Source organism: Hippopotamus amphibius, chromosome 4 (assembly GCF_030028045.1).
Source record: "Hippopotamus amphibius kiboko isolate mHipAmp2 chromosome 4, mHipAmp2.hap2, whole genome shotgun sequence".
NCBI lineage: Eukaryota > Metazoa > Chordata > Mammalia > Artiodactyla > Hippopotamidae > Hippopotamus > Hippopotamus amphibius.
The window spans coordinates 74,777,545-74,794,572 of NC_080189.1; the positions used below are offsets into that span (position 1 = coordinate 74,777,545).

At 43.6% G+C, this 17,028-nt stretch overlaps 1 protein-coding gene across 6 annotated transcripts in view; it reads right to left on the reverse strand.

Annotated features, from left to right (window-relative positions):
- Positions 1 to 17,028, reverse strand: part of CDCA7L (cell division cycle associated 7 like) — a 42,069-nt gene that overhangs the window by 1,725 nt on the left and 23,316 nt on the right. For 2 of the 6 annotated variants that reach the window (XM_057731720.1, XM_057731725.1), the window contains exons 2-8: positions 12,173 to 12,313; positions 7,802 to 7,939; positions 4,570 to 4,941; positions 2,473 to 2,544; positions 2,167 to 2,337; positions 1,298 to 1,423; positions 194 to 343 (exon numbers count right to left, since the gene is read on the reverse strand). In XM_057731720.1, the coding sequence (XP_057587703.1) occupies positions 194 to 343; positions 1,298 to 1,423; positions 2,167 to 2,337; positions 2,473 to 2,544; positions 4,570 to 4,941; positions 7,802 to 7,939; positions 12,173 to 12,313 (1,170 nt within the window). Of the gene's footprint in view, positions 1 to 193; positions 344 to 1,297; positions 1,424 to 2,166; positions 2,338 to 2,472; positions 2,545 to 4,569; positions 4,942 to 7,801; positions 7,940 to 12,068; positions 12,131 to 12,172; positions 12,314 to 17,028 lie in introns of those variants that run through there. The other 4 variants (XM_057731721.1, XM_057731723.1, XM_057731724.1 and 1 more) reach the window with 4 other exon arrangements.

Below are 17,028 nucleotides of genomic sequence, written 5' to 3' on the forward strand. Positions count from 1 at the left end.
CTCTCTTTCTAGAAGGAAACTTTATTTTCACTTCTGCCAGTCTCAAGAGGCAGAACGTGAGGACAGCAGTGATGGGTCTACAGAAACCCAAGCTCTGCAGCTATAGGTCCCCGATAAAGGGCCCAGGAGCTCCATCCTCAGCTCGCTTCCCTTTACCAATACAACTCAGGACCAAGGCAAACACTGTGCCTACCGGGTCCAGCAGCGCTGATCTCACATCCTCCCCATAGCGGTTCCGCAGGCATGGCCCACAAAACTGTCCTCGCACCCCGCCGCAGCTCTGGTTTCGACACACCGTCTTGGTGTCGATGGTCTTCTGCCGGCACTGATGGCAAGTGTTACCCTGAGGGGGGAAGGCAGTGGGTGGTAAACACAGGATTCAGAAGAGGATGCCCATGAGGCCATGTGGATTCCTAAGCACACAAAGCAGCCCTGCCTCTCCCCTAGAATCGAACAGTGCTGTTTCTCTGGTATAAACCCTGGCACCCTCCGGTAGCCTGTAAGCACTTTTAATTCTGGGGCCAGAGAAACCTCTTAGGACAGCTGAGACTGAGCAGGGAGCCTGGAAGAAATGAAATGATCAGGAGCACAGAAATGAGGGGAAAGACCAGCGCCCACGAGGGTGGCAGGTGCCTGCGTGATGTTGAGCCCTGGGCAGCATCACGTGGCTCCAACCAGGTTCCCAGCAATCTGGTTATGTTCAGGATAAAATCTCCTGGCTTTAAAATGTGGGCAATTAAATTCAAAACCTTTTAATACTATTTAAGACACTGTCCCATTATCTAAAAATGATGCAGAACAACACAAAGCCATCCTCCACATCACCATTTTAAAAAAATTCACACACTTCCTACCTACCAAAGATACTGTACCAAACTTTAGTTTCTATTGGTTATATAAATATATATAATGTACACATATTTCCAATATATACGTTAATATGAGAAATATATTTCTATTGGTTATAAAACATTGTTTTTCAATGTTTAACACATAAAAACTATTTAAAATATAACAATTACAACTGTGCTTTTCCAGACTATACCCCTGCCCCCCACCCCTAGATAATATGCATCCCCCAGGGAGACCCCTCTCCTGGTAAGAATTACTGCACTAAACCATCTCCCCTTTCCCAGTTATAGCTGCTCCAATTCAGAACCCACCTCTGCGCCCTGGAGAGATGGCACAAGGGTGGAAGCCCAGATACAGTTGAAAACAAGGCAGGATTTCAAATACCAGCACCTGAACTCCCAATAAGAGTCACAATCATGTGAATTATTCATTAGATATACTTTACCAGAACTTTATCATAGATTTTATCTCGAACAGTTATGGCTACATTTTCCAAGTCCTCTTCAGTGATGTCTTCCACTGGCCGAAAAGAAGATACACAGCGTCGTCGTCGATACCCCTGGCACTTCCCCTGCAGAACAAGACAAAACAGAATTGCCCATTAGATGGTCTGAGTGGTTAAAAAGACAATTATAAAAGTTTTAAACTCAGAGCGCTAGGACCATTAATGTTAACTATGTCCCTCTTCTGTTTCCCTGAAATCAAATCATTTGCTGAGCTCCTATCCTTAGAGCCGAGCTTCCTTCATGGCAACGTGACACAATGATAAACCACAAGCTCAGGGTTTTCCTGACCAATGAATGGTCACCTACTAGAAACTCTGTGAGGCCAGGGAAGTGAACCACACTGAAAAGCCAAAGCCACAAACAGGAAGGGTCCAAAGTTCCTTGCTCTAGACTGAAAGCACTCAAAACTCCCCACTCCTAAAACAGAAAGACTAGGAGACATCGCTGTACTTTCCGACAAGCAAAACCCCAAAGCCACCTGGAGCCGTCATCAGGCCTTTACAGCCTCCACTGGAGATGAAGCTGGGGTCCTAACCACTGAGCTGCTGGCTTTAGAAGAAGGATCCTCTCCATGGTCTACTGCTTAGACCAAGTGCAAGCTTAGAACCCCGGGTTCTTCTCCAAGTGCAGTCCCAGGAGCACCCACAGCATCTGGGAACTTGGCTGAAATGCAACTTCTCAGCTTCTGCAGGCCCACCGTGTCAGAACCTCAGCCCTCTCTCCAAGCCCCAGGGGACTGAATAACAGTCACGCGTGAGGACCACTGGCTTAGACAAAGAAGCACTGGCTCCTTATCATCAGAAAATACCCCGCTCATTGTCTTCCTTCTTCTGAAACTGTAAAACTCTTCTGCGAACTTGGCAGCTGACACGGTGAAGTTCTCCAGGGCGAACTTCTCTGGAGGCCGTGCACTCCGGGCTGGGTTGGTGCGCCGTGTGATCTGTCCCTCCGAGAAGGCCCGCCTCACAGTTTTCTTCTTCTGCAAGCAAGAGCACAGACACACGCAACGGGCTGCTTTCTGCAATGAAAGCCATCTGGCAGCCGCGTGTGTGCATGAGCCCTGCAATCAATACACAGAAGGAGTTCCACTTTACACAGAAGGAGTTCCACTTACAGCAGCCGAGTTCGGGGTTCGGACCGGGAAGAAATCTGGCATTGAGTTCAATTCCGCCAATAACTGAGCAAGCTGAAGTTCAGAAGAAAGAAAGGATCTCACATAAATATTGCCAAGTCTATCTACTTCATCTAAGACCTTATCACAAGTCTTCCAGTTTGCAGCCATGAGAAACTTGACTAAAGTAGTTTACAATAAGATCTCAGCAGTTGTTATATTTTTAACCTCACATGTAAAGGTTTTTTATCTCCACAGGTGAGATGCTAACATCATCAGAGGAATAAAATCTATGCCCATTCCTTATAGAACAAGACACAGAAAACTGTCCTGGAAGGTCCAAGGCCTGCAGCATGAGGTTAGAATCATGACTCGGCCACTAATTCGCTGTGTCACCCTGGAACCTATCATATTGCCCACCTGAATCAAGTTTCATCATGTTCAAAACAGAAAAAGGCCCAACTAGATCGTTCTGACAGTTATTCAGAGCTCCAAAACACTGATTCTTTAAGTTGGTTAATTTCTTATCAATAAATTTATGAAAATATTCCCAAATAAACACTTAAGAACTGGGCATATACCCAAATAAAACCATAATCCCAAAAGAAACTTGTACCATCATGTTTATTGCAGCACTATTTACAATAGCCAGGACATGGAAGCAACCGAAATGCCCATCAACAAATGAATGGATAAAGAAGATGTGGCATATATATACAATGGAATATTATTCAGCTATAAAAAGGGATGAGATGGAGCTCTATGTGACAAGGTGGACAGACCTAGAGTCTGTCATACAGAGTGAAGTAAGTCAGAAAGAGAAAGACAAATATTGTATGCTAACTCACATATACGGAATCTAAAAATGGTACTGATGAACTCAGTGACAAGAACAAGGACGCAGATGCAGAGAATGGACTGGAGAACTCGAGGATTGGGGGGGGCGGGGGGTGAAGGGGAAGCTGAGATGAAGCGAGAGAGTAGCACAGACATGTATATACTACCAACTGTAAAACAGATAGCCAGTGGGAAGTTGCTGTATAACAAAGGAAGTTCAACTCGAGGATGGAAGATGCCTTAGAGGACTGGGACGGGGAGGGTGAGGGGGACTCGAGGGAGGGAGGGAATACGGGGATATGTGTATAAAAACAGATGATTGAACTTGGTGTACCCCCCAAAAAAAAATAAATTAATTAAAAAAAAAACACAACACCAAATAACAGGAATTAACATGCCAATCATACAATTTAATTCGGATTCCTTTTAGTTTTTGACTTACACAGATGTATGGGGGTCACTAAAAAGTCTGAGGAACATAGTTCTTATTTTAAAGATGCACAGAGATACAATGCTAAAAATTTCTCTTAGCTAAGCACAAATATGTCTCTGGGTAAGTTTTAGGAAAAAGCAGGCTTTGTATTTTCTTAAGTAAATTACTAGACATATAATAAGACTGCATAAACAGTATCATTAAATTATGCTTTTTTAAAAGAAAATATTAAAGAAAAAAATATACCAAAATACTAAAAATGATTATGAATGGTAGAATTATTTTAATTCTGTATACACAAAATTATGAAGGAAACCAGTTACTGACCACATATAAAAAAACCAAGTACACAAAGACTTCACCCTGTTCCATTAATTATTCTGGTGAAAACATTTTAAAGTGATTCAAAACTGCTCAGTTCCTTTTAATACCTAGACCCCTTTCATTCCTTTAGCTACTGTCTTGACACTAGGTTGAAAGCTGCCTGCCTGACCTGCACAAAGGAACTCCTAAGTGGGCTTCACGACACCCCTGTTTACACTTCGCTTCTTTCTGCTGGGAACAGGCCCTCTCACCTCTGTAAAATACCACTGCATGTCTGCAACTTAACTTGATCAACAGTAAACAGCATTTAGTCCATGGCACTGTAGAGGGGGCTTAAAATGGTCCTGGGAGTCTCTGTTCCCAAACCAGGTGATAACCGCTTGGGGTCCAGAAAAAGAGAACTCACAATACCCAGAGCACACTTCCTGACAGCAGCAAAAGCAGCAGCGGCTGTGGGGCCAAGCCCTGGGAGCCCCAGCAGCGGCAGTCCGGCTGCGCGGCCTTACCATGGCTTTGTTCTCCTGGATGTTCATGGTCCTTTTCAGCAGGGCATCTGAACTCTCCTGGCCCTCGTCCCTGGAGTCGTCCTCAGACTCAGAGGTGGAATCTTCCCTTTCCTTCCCTTGTCTGCAGCTTGTCTTTCTTCCAAGAATTGCTTTCTTTTTGTCCTGTGAGCCTGAGCCAGAAAACAACGGCTCAGAAGAACTGTTCTTTTCAGATTTCTTTGCCAGTTTCTTGGTGGGGAACTGAAAGGCTACTCGAAGACCAATACCGCTTCTTCTTGGCCTGCTTCTTCTAGGTGTAGCCTTTTCTTCTTCTTCCTCTTCCTCACTCACGAAAGATACTTTATCGTCATCACTCATATCTGACTCCACGAGCTAATGAAATGAGAGAAAGAACAAAGAACAAACCTTCAGAAAGACACACACTTAAAACCACTCTGACAGTATTTTAGGAAAACAATGAATAGTTGAAAGCTTCCCCTTCCTATTGGTAGTTCCCTCTGAACTCTTGAGTTAAATGCTTAAGTAGTTTGTTGATGAACAAAATCAAAGAGCAGGCCTACTATGCACTCCAGCCCAGCCATATCCACTGGCAGACTGTGTTCTGTTCAGAGCATGAGGCTGGATGCAAAGCACTGACGAGGTGGGACTCCTCCCCCGTGGGCCAGCCAGGCTGGCACATCTTGGAGCCTAATAATATGGGAAGAGTCAAAGGAAAGGGTGTGCATGACCTAAGAGGTATCTTCAGATAAAAAAGGAGTGCTAAGTGAAAAATAAAATGCCATTTTGCCCTAAATAGCTGGAACAGGACTCATGAGTAAGAGGACCAGCAGAGCCGACTTCATTTTAGTGAAGTGACCAAGGAGCAAGCAGATGACCTGCCACTGGGGTCAGTGGGGGAAGCTCATCCCCAGGACACACTGGGTCCTCACGTAAAGAAGTCTCCTCCTCTTTCCGTAACTCACAGAGCCATGGGGTGAAATCAGACCACTCTGCAGGTGGCTGCAAGCACCTGTTCAGTCAGCTCAAGAAATTCTCAGCCCCAATTTTCAGTCTCCATTTGGCACAGGTCTCCAGCATTAAAATATAACTTGGTTTTGTATGTGAGAACACGGTAAGAATGGAAGGCAACAGCGAGGTGACATCTCAGCTGCAAAGGACTCTCAGCAACAGCAGAGATGGATTTAAATAATGGGATCAAGGTCATCACCCGGCATCCTTCCTTAACCACAAGCTTGACAGTTCAGCCTGGGCACCTCTGTCAGGCACTCCTGTGGTGAGGAGAGCCGAGAACAGCACCAGGAGGAGCCTGGGGTTCAGTAAATGCCTCTGCTTCCTCCTTGGTGACCACCCCCCAAATTCCAGCTGGACTCAAGTTAAAAATAAGACAGGGGGAAGGGGAAAAAAAGCAGACAACTTCCAAACCGTGGTGTGTGTATCAATCCACAAAAAGCCAAGCAGAGAAATAAGACTATACTGTACTGATTTATCTATTTGTCTTAATATCCTGAACTTTCCACATTAGTGGCTGTGCAATTCAAAATGGTGGGCTGCAGAGGAATCTATTTTAGAGGACACTGTTGGAGGACTTCAGAGGAAATATCTCCCCCGACTGGCTTTATTCATTTATCATAATCGCCATCTAACCTACTTCTCTTTACCAAAGATGCGGAGTAGCTTACTACAAATGACTGAAGTAGGAAAAGAGCAAACTGTAAACACCAGTGGAGACTCAGACCTGAGGGCTAGCACCATGGCTCTGACGATTTCACAACTGGCGAGAAGATCACTAGACACCAGTGTATACTCACACGCTATTGTCAAAAAGGTGGTCTTACCACTTCTCACTAGGGTGGGCTGGAGCCTGGGTGGGGAGGCAACAATGCTTTTTTTCTCACTGAATTTTAAAATAAAATATACAGGTGGACCTGCCCTGAGCTATGAGTTACATCAGTGTCAACATAACGTGTTATAATTCATTCCCTAAATGTACAGATTCGGAGGGAAAAAAAAAAAAAAAAAAGACTTTTGGGGTAATTCACTTTCCAGTGCTGGAAATACAAATTATTTGAATATCCTAATATTGCTTAGCTAACGAACAGAAGACAAATAAGTCACTAAGAGTAGAAGATACCCATTAGGGTTTGGAAGGATCTCAGTATCTTGCTGGCAAGAAACTGGAGACTTGCTGGCCAGAATACACAAACTGCCAGGCAAATAACTTCTGTAAAGAAAGCCAAGGGGCGGGGGGCTAGGGCCTATAGGTTGGCACAGCTCTGTGTTGCTATTCACAGAAAAAAAAAAAAAAATCACCATCAAGCAAGGCAGCCTACCATTAAGGCTTTCAGGCCTTAAGTCCCCCCCAGAAAAAGGTGAAGGACAAAGCAACCCTACTAGTTACAGTTTATTTAAGCATCTACACAGGTTCCACGCCAGGAGTGGTTCCTTGGGAGCTTCTGAAGGTAAGGAGGCTTAACCTCTTTATCCCTTATCTTAATACCAAAGAAGGAAGTGGTGTACTGATTTTCTGAGATAAATGTATGCTATTTTTCAGTTAGTAGAAAACACTTTTATGCCTAAAAAACATCCAAAAGCCGGCTGTTCTTCAAAGTTACCCTGAGATTCAAATACTGGCTGGCAGTAAACTGGCCTGAACAAATGGAATAAAAGGAAGAGATCAGCCAACACGTCTCTTGATGGCAACGTGCTGAGGGAAGATTTCCCTTAGGAATCAGGCAGGCCCAGGTCATCTTTATCATTATAAAGCACGTCATGACCAAATCGAGAACGCACAGAGGAAACTCTAAGTTTGTACCACAGCTGAATTGTTGCCAGATTAACTCCAAACCTAAGAACATTACTTAGCGCACAAGAAATGACTTTCAGGAAAATGTTACTCTCAGACCCTCCTCTTCTCAGATAAAAGGTTCAAGAAAAGCTTGAAATAAATTCTTTGATAAGAACAATAAGGGATGCCTGGGACTTATCCCCTTAAACTCCAAAGGCACCCAAGAAAGACTACTGGATTTTCTCTAAGAGAAGAATGGACTGGGGGACCAGGAATTCGCCCTGGAATAGCCAAATTTTACATTTTGCTAACTGGTTTATAAGATGCACGTGTCAGAAAAAGTAAAACCTTTTCATGTGTAAAGCAACTCCTTACAAGTAATGATCCAATTCGGAGACAGGACTAAAAATATTACAGCCCACACTCCCTCACGGTGACAATTATTACCATCACTTCTGGGTTACTATTAACATTCAGATCACTCTGCGTAAATCCTTCAAAATCTTCCATCTCTGAGTCAGTGTCCTCTACAAAAATCCTTCTTAGCTCTTCCGAGAAGTATTTGGAATGGAAACGCACATCCTGCTAAATTAAAAACACACATATGTCATGGAGAAAGAACGAAGAGAGGTTAGCAGGGGCTGAGGGCTATAGGGAGTTATTGTTTAATGTGCACGTGGTTTGTCTGAGGCAATGAAAACATTCTGGAAATAGATAATGGTGAAGGCGTGTGACACTGTGAAGGTAATTAACGCCGCTCAGTGTCCTGCAGGCAGGATACTGGGGACTTATCTGTACTTAAAAATGGTTAAAATGGTAAATTTTACGTAGATTTTACCACAATAAACACAAACACACACACATATATACATATTTTCCATAGTTTGCAGAAATTTAGACTCCAAAATTGAACAATTTCAAAAAATCAGAATGGCCGCACCCTCCATCAGCTGGTGTGACCAGTAAGGGTTGATGGAATTCATTTTCTCCCGCCAGCGTGGGCCAACAGGAATGTCTGCTTCACACAGAACGGAAAACACATGGGTTAAGACAAGACGAGAGGAGAAAACCAGGCTCCGCCGACACACACTGGCCTTCCTTTCTAACAGCCATCCCAAGCTGGCTCCTCCCAGGGGAGATGCCTCGTTCAGAGACAGCACACTTCCCTGCAGGAAAGGGCTGGAGGCTTCCACACCCCTCCCCGCCCACTGCCGAGGAGACACAGTTGTTCCATTACCCACCACCACAGGGGACTGACGGAAAAGTTCCAACCCTGCCCACCCCCAGGAATGCCTCTCCCGCAGAGAGTGAGAGACCAGCCACCACCGGCCGGTAGCAAGTGAGCCCGAGGAAAGATATTACATGGCTGAATCAAAAGGACATTTTCCAATAATGACTATTTCTTTCTTTTGAACACATAAAAATAAATGGCATGCTTGAAAGAAAGGAGGGGAAAAGCAAGAACTGCAGTACAGTACGGAGACCCACAAACCAGCCTCCTCCAAGCTGGCAGCCAGGCCTGGAATCCGTGTCCCCAGCTGCCTCTGACGTCTTCCCCTCCCACACCCGATATAGCAATGACCCCTCATCACACCACATTCAGTTGGAGAATCTTTCTCTCCCCCCATTTCCCTGACTTTAATTATATACTTCTTCAAGCTCAGATAATCTCTGGAGAAAAACAGATATAATAGACGAGTGGAAAAACTTCCGGGGGAATACAGAAAGAAATGCCTATATCCAGCATTTTTTTAAGCTTAAAAATGTCTCCTATGAATTATTATGGGTAATTGGAGTGAGTGTGCTCAGAGCTAAATTACTTTGTTCCCTTGTTGATAGCTGTGGTGCAGCTGCTTAAAAAAAAAAAATTCACACACAAAAGGGAAGTTTCTTTAAAGTGAAATTCAAATTGTGTTGCAGGGAGACCAGCGTTGGCACTGCCGCACACACTGTGTGCAACTTCACGCAGCTTCTCTCAGCGGGTTAAAATGGATCAGGAGTGCGTGGGGTCCGGGTAGGGAAGCAGAGGCCGGGGTTTATCAAGAAGGAAGAATGGTGCACGGTTGGCTCCCAAGGAAACCCACCACCTCCGAGGGCAGGAAGCATCTGGCTCAAGAGCCCTGCACCGGCCCCCGCAGGCTGCTGCAGGGCACTGGGGCCCGTGTGCACACTTCATCATCGACCCAAAGTCCCTGCCTGGAGCCCTTAACTGGCCATGCCTTGGAAGAGCAAGTTCCAACCTGCCAGTCCTCTGGCTCTTTCTGTGCTTGGTGCCTGGTCTCACAGGCAGCGGTCAGCCTGGGAGAGATCAGTATCTTTGGTGGCCAGTTCTGATGGAGAAAAACACCTCAGCTGCAGTCCTAAACCAAGGCCCATGCTTTTATTCTCCTGATTTCACAGGGTGTAAAAACGGTCATTAATGGGGTTCTGAAATGAAGCAAACAGCCACTCCACGCATCCTCCCGTGTTCCTGGTTACAGCCCTCACACAGCTCTGTTTTCTGAAATCTAGCCGTTATCCTTTTAAAATCAGTACTAGGCAATATGTCATGGGCCTTGGTGACCTACATCTACAGCGATCAAGAACATAAGCAAATAGATGAAAAGAGGAGCTAACAGTGGTGACTTTATTTTGAAGCTCATGGGATGTGAAGAAACTGACTGGAAAGTCATGGCAGTATCAGTACCAGTCAGGCAAGTATCCCACCTCAGTTCCACCCCATGGGTGCTCCTTTGCCCATGGGTGCTGGATGCATGAAACAAGAGGAAAGGGACAACCAAGGAAGCAGCCTGAGCCAGGGAAGCTGGAAAGCACCGTTCAAGTATGAGGCCCCTCGCATCAAGGAGCCTGTCATTTAGTAAGGGAGCTGGACAGGTCCCTAGGTCACCACCGTGAGGACCAGTGCTGTAAGGGAGACACAAGCAACATGGCGAACAGAAAGAAAATCCAGTAAGACTTCCCGGAAGCAGCAGCATTTGACCTGGATCTAAACGGGGCTAGAGGCTAGAAAAATGCTGAGAGCGCACAGAGGCAGGGTGAAGAGCCCGGACCAGTGTGCACAGGGGGCAGAACAGTGCATGCGGCGTTTCTGGTCTACTGCAGCACAGCCTGCAGGAAAGAGCCACGCAAGGCACGAGGCTGAGAAGTAGGGCTCCTAGATTGGGAACATCCCAGCTCGGCCGCTTCTCAGATGTGGGGCCTTGGACAAGTCACTTCATCTCTGCCACACTTCAGTTTCATCACCTATGAAACAGGAATAATAACAGCACCTGCACCTTCCCAGGGAGGTAGTGAATTACGTGCACTCTGCATGAAAAGTGTGCTGTCATGGGCCACGGAAGGCACACTGGGATCAGACTTGGGGGCAGGGGTGGACTGTGGGCAGGTGTGCCTGCACAGGAGAAGTGACAGTCGTCACAGCAGCAAGAGCAGCTGCTTTGTTCCTTAATGCCTGCTGCACGCCAGGCTCGTGCTGGCACTTTACACACATCCCATGCTGCTCAGAACGCTGCTCATGGTGGACCCAACAGGCTGCGCTGCCCCTCACTGCCTGACCACACTCGAACAGAGGGACTGGTGATTTCTGAACAAGGGCGGATGGTGACCAGAGCTCAGTCCTACAACCCGAGATAAGGGCTACAAGAACCACGGCAGCTGAAGAGGGAAGAGAGGGGAAGGGATGGAGGTGAGGAACATGGCAGAAGATTCATCACCTCCTGCAAGGGAGTCGAGGAGACGGGTGAGGAGCAGCAGGGGTCAAGACCAAGAAACAGATAAAAATGGGGAAGACAGACAACCAGGGGAGGGAAAATGGTGAGCTGCAGATCTCCTTGAACAACAAGGACGGATCCAAGTGGCCGTCAGAAATACATCTGGGGCTGGACGGAAAAGCCAAACCACAAAGTGAGACCAGGGCAGTCACTGAGATCATTAAGTGGAAAGGTGTGAAGACAAAATCTCTGAGCATATCCACATGTGGGGACAGGAAGTAGAATGGATGGTAACCAAGAAAAAAACATGGAAGAGAGCGAGACACCAAGGGGAGTGGAAGCAGGTGGCTGATGGGCTGAAATGCTGCAGAGGCAGTGAGTAAGGTGAGCGCTGCGCATACAGCCTTCCAGCAGGCGTTTACTGACATGATTAACTGCCTCCCTTCCTCTACTTGCCCAGTAGAAGCTAGGTGGGTTTAACTCACAGCCTTTTAGGAGAGCCATGGTTGAGAGAATGAGGAATGTGGAGTGCCACAATGAACTCAGAGGAAAATGTCATGGAAGGCTGGATGCTCTGGCCATGTTCTTGCTAAATCACAACATAAATCTCCAGTAACCTACCTCTCTGAGAACTGTAACCTGTGTCTGCCACAGATCAAAGGAATTACAGAAAGAATAATGCTCTTGCCAGCAATTCCACGAGTGAGGTGCGGACAGAGCCACACTGCAGGAGCACAGAGGCCACGTGTCTCATGGTAACTACACACTCCTACACTATCACTAGGGCTCTCCCCCACCAGCGGTGTGGAAACACTCCAAACACAGCCTCGCCACAGGCTGCAGCCCCAAGGTGGCAAAGAAAATGGATCTGATCATGTGAGGTCCCCTTTATTGGGAAAAAAAAAAATTCTTGTACATAGAAAGGATTTAAACAGCAAAACTGAGATACCCTCACCAGTTTCTTGAAACATGAAGGCATAATACTAATAAAATAAAATGCTCACCAATTAATATCGCCAATTTCAGACCATGTTCATATTAAAAAATATTTGAACCAAGATCCAGGCTTCTAGACAAATATGCCTGCCTTGAAAGGAGGCACCTGTACCTGCTTCCCCGACTCCAGTGAGTCAAAACTATCACAGCTCTCCTCTGATGAGAGGGTTTCCATGGGAACATCATCGCGGAAACCAACAAACTCTTCATCATCGCTGGGGGCGTTAAAGATGTCAGCCACTTCTTTAGGGATCTGTTTTGGATTGCAAAAAGGAGGATAAAATTAGGGGCCATTATAATCACTTAGAGAAATCTTCTAGATGAGTAGGGATTACCATCCCATGACTTTATCAATCTGCCATAGCTGCTCAGAAGACCCCAATAACCCTGAGTAAAATGTGCCTCAGCTGACACCTCACGGCAACCAGGGAGGCAGTGGAGGAGGATAAAAGTTTTCTTTTTCAAATTCTAGAGATCTATCCTATCTTACAAGGAATGTTGAGGCCATGCTTAGATAAAAGTCATTTTTGATTTGACAAAACATAAGAAAATTTTCTCCTACAGTGGATTTGTCTTTAAATGCCATCCATGTAAAAAAAAAAAAAAAATTCGTTAAGACATCACTAAGCTCCTCTTTTCTTAATTTCCACCTATAGTTCTTTATTTTTCTGTTCTTTGTCACATGAAAGTTCATACAATGAAATAAAGCTTTCCTTCTTTTCTATATTCCGAATCAACTCAAGTAGTTTAGAATTAATTCTATTAAATGCTATTACAGGCAATTACTCCCAGAGAGAATGTTGTCAGCACACTTTATCTAACAAATATGTATTTGCTGAAGGTTCACTTTTGTATGCTGACTACCCGTTTGCTCCCAACTATTTTGACAAAGTTCAAAAACACAGAAAAGTGAAAGAATAGTACAAACATTTGTATAAGCTTCACCTGGAACTCCCATTTGCTTTTTTTTTCTCTCTTTCAACAAATAGTAGGTTGAACCTTATGCATTTGCTGATATTTGAATGTTTCTGACCTAGGAAAACTGACTTAATATGAGGCAACCTAATCCACATGTTTAAAGTAACTGGCAGACACCATACAATTCCTAAACTACCTCAGTACACATCTCCCAAGAATAAGGACATTCTCCTACAGAAACACACAACCATCATCATACCTAAAATAATTAACATTAATTCAATAATATCATTTCCTATGAATCCACATTCCAACGTCTGCATTGATCCCAAAACGTCTTTCATAACCTTTTTAAGGGCAAAAGTGATCCACTCAAGCAAGGATCATGCATTGTATTTGATTGCTTTTTTATGACATTATTTTTTGTTGCTTTTCATAACACCGACTTTTAAACAACCCAAAAAAATTGACTTGTAGAATGTCATACATTCTGAGCTTATCTGATTGTTTCCTGATAGATTAAAGTTAAATATTACTGGCAACAGTTCTATACAGATGACATGTACTTCTCAATGCACTAAGGATGCACGATATGTGAAGCTATTACCTATTAATTAGCAGTATTTTAATTTAATTATTAAACTTTCAAATATGTTCCTAAGTAGAGGGAATAGTATCATGAACACACATGCAAGCATCTGTCCATGGCTAGTCTTGTTTCATCTGTTTCATCCAGAACCAACTGCCCTCCTTCCAAATTATTTGAAAGCAACTGTAGATGTATTATCATTTCACCCTATATTACCAGCAAATATAGTCTGTGTTCACAGTTGCTATTAACCTATTTTTTTCAACTCCCAGTGTATTTCTATCATGATCCCAATAAGGTCTGCCCATTGGTTAATAGGTCTCAAGACCTTTCTTGTGTCTCCTTCATGTTTAACTTTTTTCTCACAACTGAGTTTTGAAGAAACTGGGTCATTTGACTGTAGAGTTTGCCAGAGTCTGGAGGTTCTTTGTTTCCTAGTTTTTGCAGCCCCAAGATGGTATTTAACAGACTCCTCTGTCCCTTTGGATTTCTTGCAATTTGGTAATTAAATCTAGAGGCTCAATCAGACTCAAGTTTGCTTCTTTTTGGCCAGACTACTTCATGGGCAGTGCTGTGTTCTTGCTTCAGAGAGTACATAATATCTGGTTGTGTCTTTAGTGGGATGTTGTTTGAGCACCAATTTAAAGTGGGATCTACCAGATTTCTCCTTAGCAAAAGTATCTTTACCCCCTTGTACTTAATAAGTGGTAAGTAGGGTGATATTTAAAATTCTGTGACTATCCTACTCCCTGATACCATTTCACTCAACAGTTTTAGGATCCACTGATAACTCTTGCCTGAATCAATTACCACAGTAGGGATTGCAAAACAGTGATCTTCAAATACTATTCCTCCTTCATATGTTAGGTGGCATTATCCTATAATGTAATATTCTCTCTCTTCCAGTCTATCCCTCTCTCTCCCTCTCTCTCCCCCCACTCTCCCTCCCATTTTTTAAAGTTAATGTGTTATAACCTGTTACTCTGTCATCATTCTTTCTGATGCTCAAATTGTCCCAAATTTGGCCACTGGCAGCTCCTTCAAGGCAGCTTCTGTGTCCTTCTGACAAAACCCCAATAGTCTCTGAGCACCTCCTTGTTTTCCGACACAACAAACATGCCAAGCTAGCCTTGTACTGGCTCCAGACTCGAATCAGCCATTTCTCCAAGAAGCCCTGGCATTTGGAAATCAAGTTTTGATACACAGGTGTGCTCCTTGCTAGTAAAGTATCATTGCTTTGACAGGACAGAACAAAGGTATTTTAAATATCTTACATCTAAATTCGTAGTGACATCTTGAATTCAAACCCAACAAGATAGGATTCTTCCTCACCTCCCTCAACCCCATATTAGTATCTTCCTTCCCCTGCAACGAAAACACCAATTCCCAGTACTTCTCATATACCTACCCATTTGCTCTATCCACAGTACATGCAAAATAGTTTCAGACACCCCACCAACGCCACTACCAACACCACTGCCAAAAACAAACAATCAGCTCAAGTTCAAGATTTCTTTGGGGTTCTTGCTATCCTCGGAACACACTCCCACTAGGTGCTATATATTTTCCCTGAGATAACCAGACCATGGTTGTACTTGGGGATGCAAAGGTACTTTATGTGGACTTCACATTTCATCATGCAGTATATTAAAGAGATGCCCTCAAGAATCAAGATTTTAATAAACTAATTCTTACTGCTACAACAAGACATGCTTATGTGAAACACTTTCTTTTAAAACTGGTACATGGAGGTAAAGAATGAAATGACCACTAGTACAGTTGGATGCCACTACCAGGATTCACACTGCGAACAAGCAGTTTTATCCACCTTTGCTTTTGCACTATCAGTGCAAACATCAATACAGCAAAAAAAAAAAAAAAAAGCCAAATGTCTTAATATTATTATGACAATAATTTTGTCCTCATGAAACCCTGAAAGGGTTTTGGGATTCCCCAGACCACATTTTAAATAATGGCTGCACTAGCATACACAGAGTTGTGTATTCAAAAGTTACTTGAATTTTTTGGAATCTTTTTTTTCTGTGCATTGAATTCATTTTACAGTCAGGTTCATTTAAGAGATCACCAATCCCTAATATGCTCATTTTTATCATGATTTTAATGCTTCTTGTTTAAAAATGATTAGAAAGCTAATGTTTCAAACAAAATAAGTTGAACACTTGGTTTTAAGAGAACACAAATCCAGACACTGAACACAAAATTAACGATGTCAGAGAGTTAATTACAAACCATCTAAGAAAATCACTTCAAGAGACAAACAGGCAGACACTTACAGAATTAGAGTTCCACTAACAGTAGAAAAAAAATACTGCAACATTTATGCTAAGAAAAAAGCTCCTGAACAAAGCCTAAATCTGAGATAGTTCTTGGGAGAAAAAATCAAAACTCTTCCTTCTTTAAGAAGGTAAAGTTAACAGTACTTGGCACCATTGTCTCTTCAAAGACACCTTTTATTGTTGTTTAGCCATCAGAACCAACATACCAAGGAAATACTCGTACTGGAGAAACAGATGAAATTTATGAAAGTGTAAGTATGTTAGACTTTACATAACAGCCACCAAGTTCAGTCCCTGAAGTGGCACTTTTTGACTTATCACCATTCTATGAATCAAAAAACCCCGCTGGCTCAGAAGTTGTTTTAACATAAAGCGTTAAGAAGGAGCACCCCACGTAATGATTTACTGGAAGTACATATAAGGAACAGAGAGACTGTTAATATAAATAAATTGCTTCCACGGGCAACTGCATTAGTCCTGGGGCCATCGTCACAACCGCCATTGCAGCGAGCCTGTGTCTGCCCAATTCCTCCTTCTTACTTCTCATCTGCTGCAGGGGTGCCAGAAGGGAGGCTGTAATTACCCATTAGGGACAAAAGGAAAGAATGCGCTTTCAAAAAAGCAAAAATCACTACACATTCTTGGGGCATGCAGGGCTCTGTTTCCTGCTGCCCAACTTCAAAAGGCATCATTCAGGCAGTCATAAGCCCTGGGATTTAGCAAAAGGCTCTGTAAAATATTCAGGTGTCTTCAATGCAACAAACTTTAACAGATGCAACAAAGAAGGCAAGATTTGCATGAGAGGGACCTGAAGGATCTAATAAAAGAGGACTCACAGGGACAGCCTTCTAATGTGAGATAAGTTAAACAATATATCAACCCTTTAGGCCCAAGGATTTGTCACCTCCGTGTTCTGTTCAGCAGTGATCCACTAGGTAGCTATGTAGTCGAGACAGACTACAACAGACTCTCCCCGCCAAAGTTTAAGTTCCATTTAATTACAATGCCAATCGTAAGGCCCACCAAAACAAACCAAAAAAATAAAGCAAATAACTGAAAAGAAAATATAAAATATCCCCAACCAATGGATTATACTTACAGTAGTTAAGCCTGCACAATATTAGGATAAATGCAATCTAGCTAACCAGAAAAAAATCAAGAAAA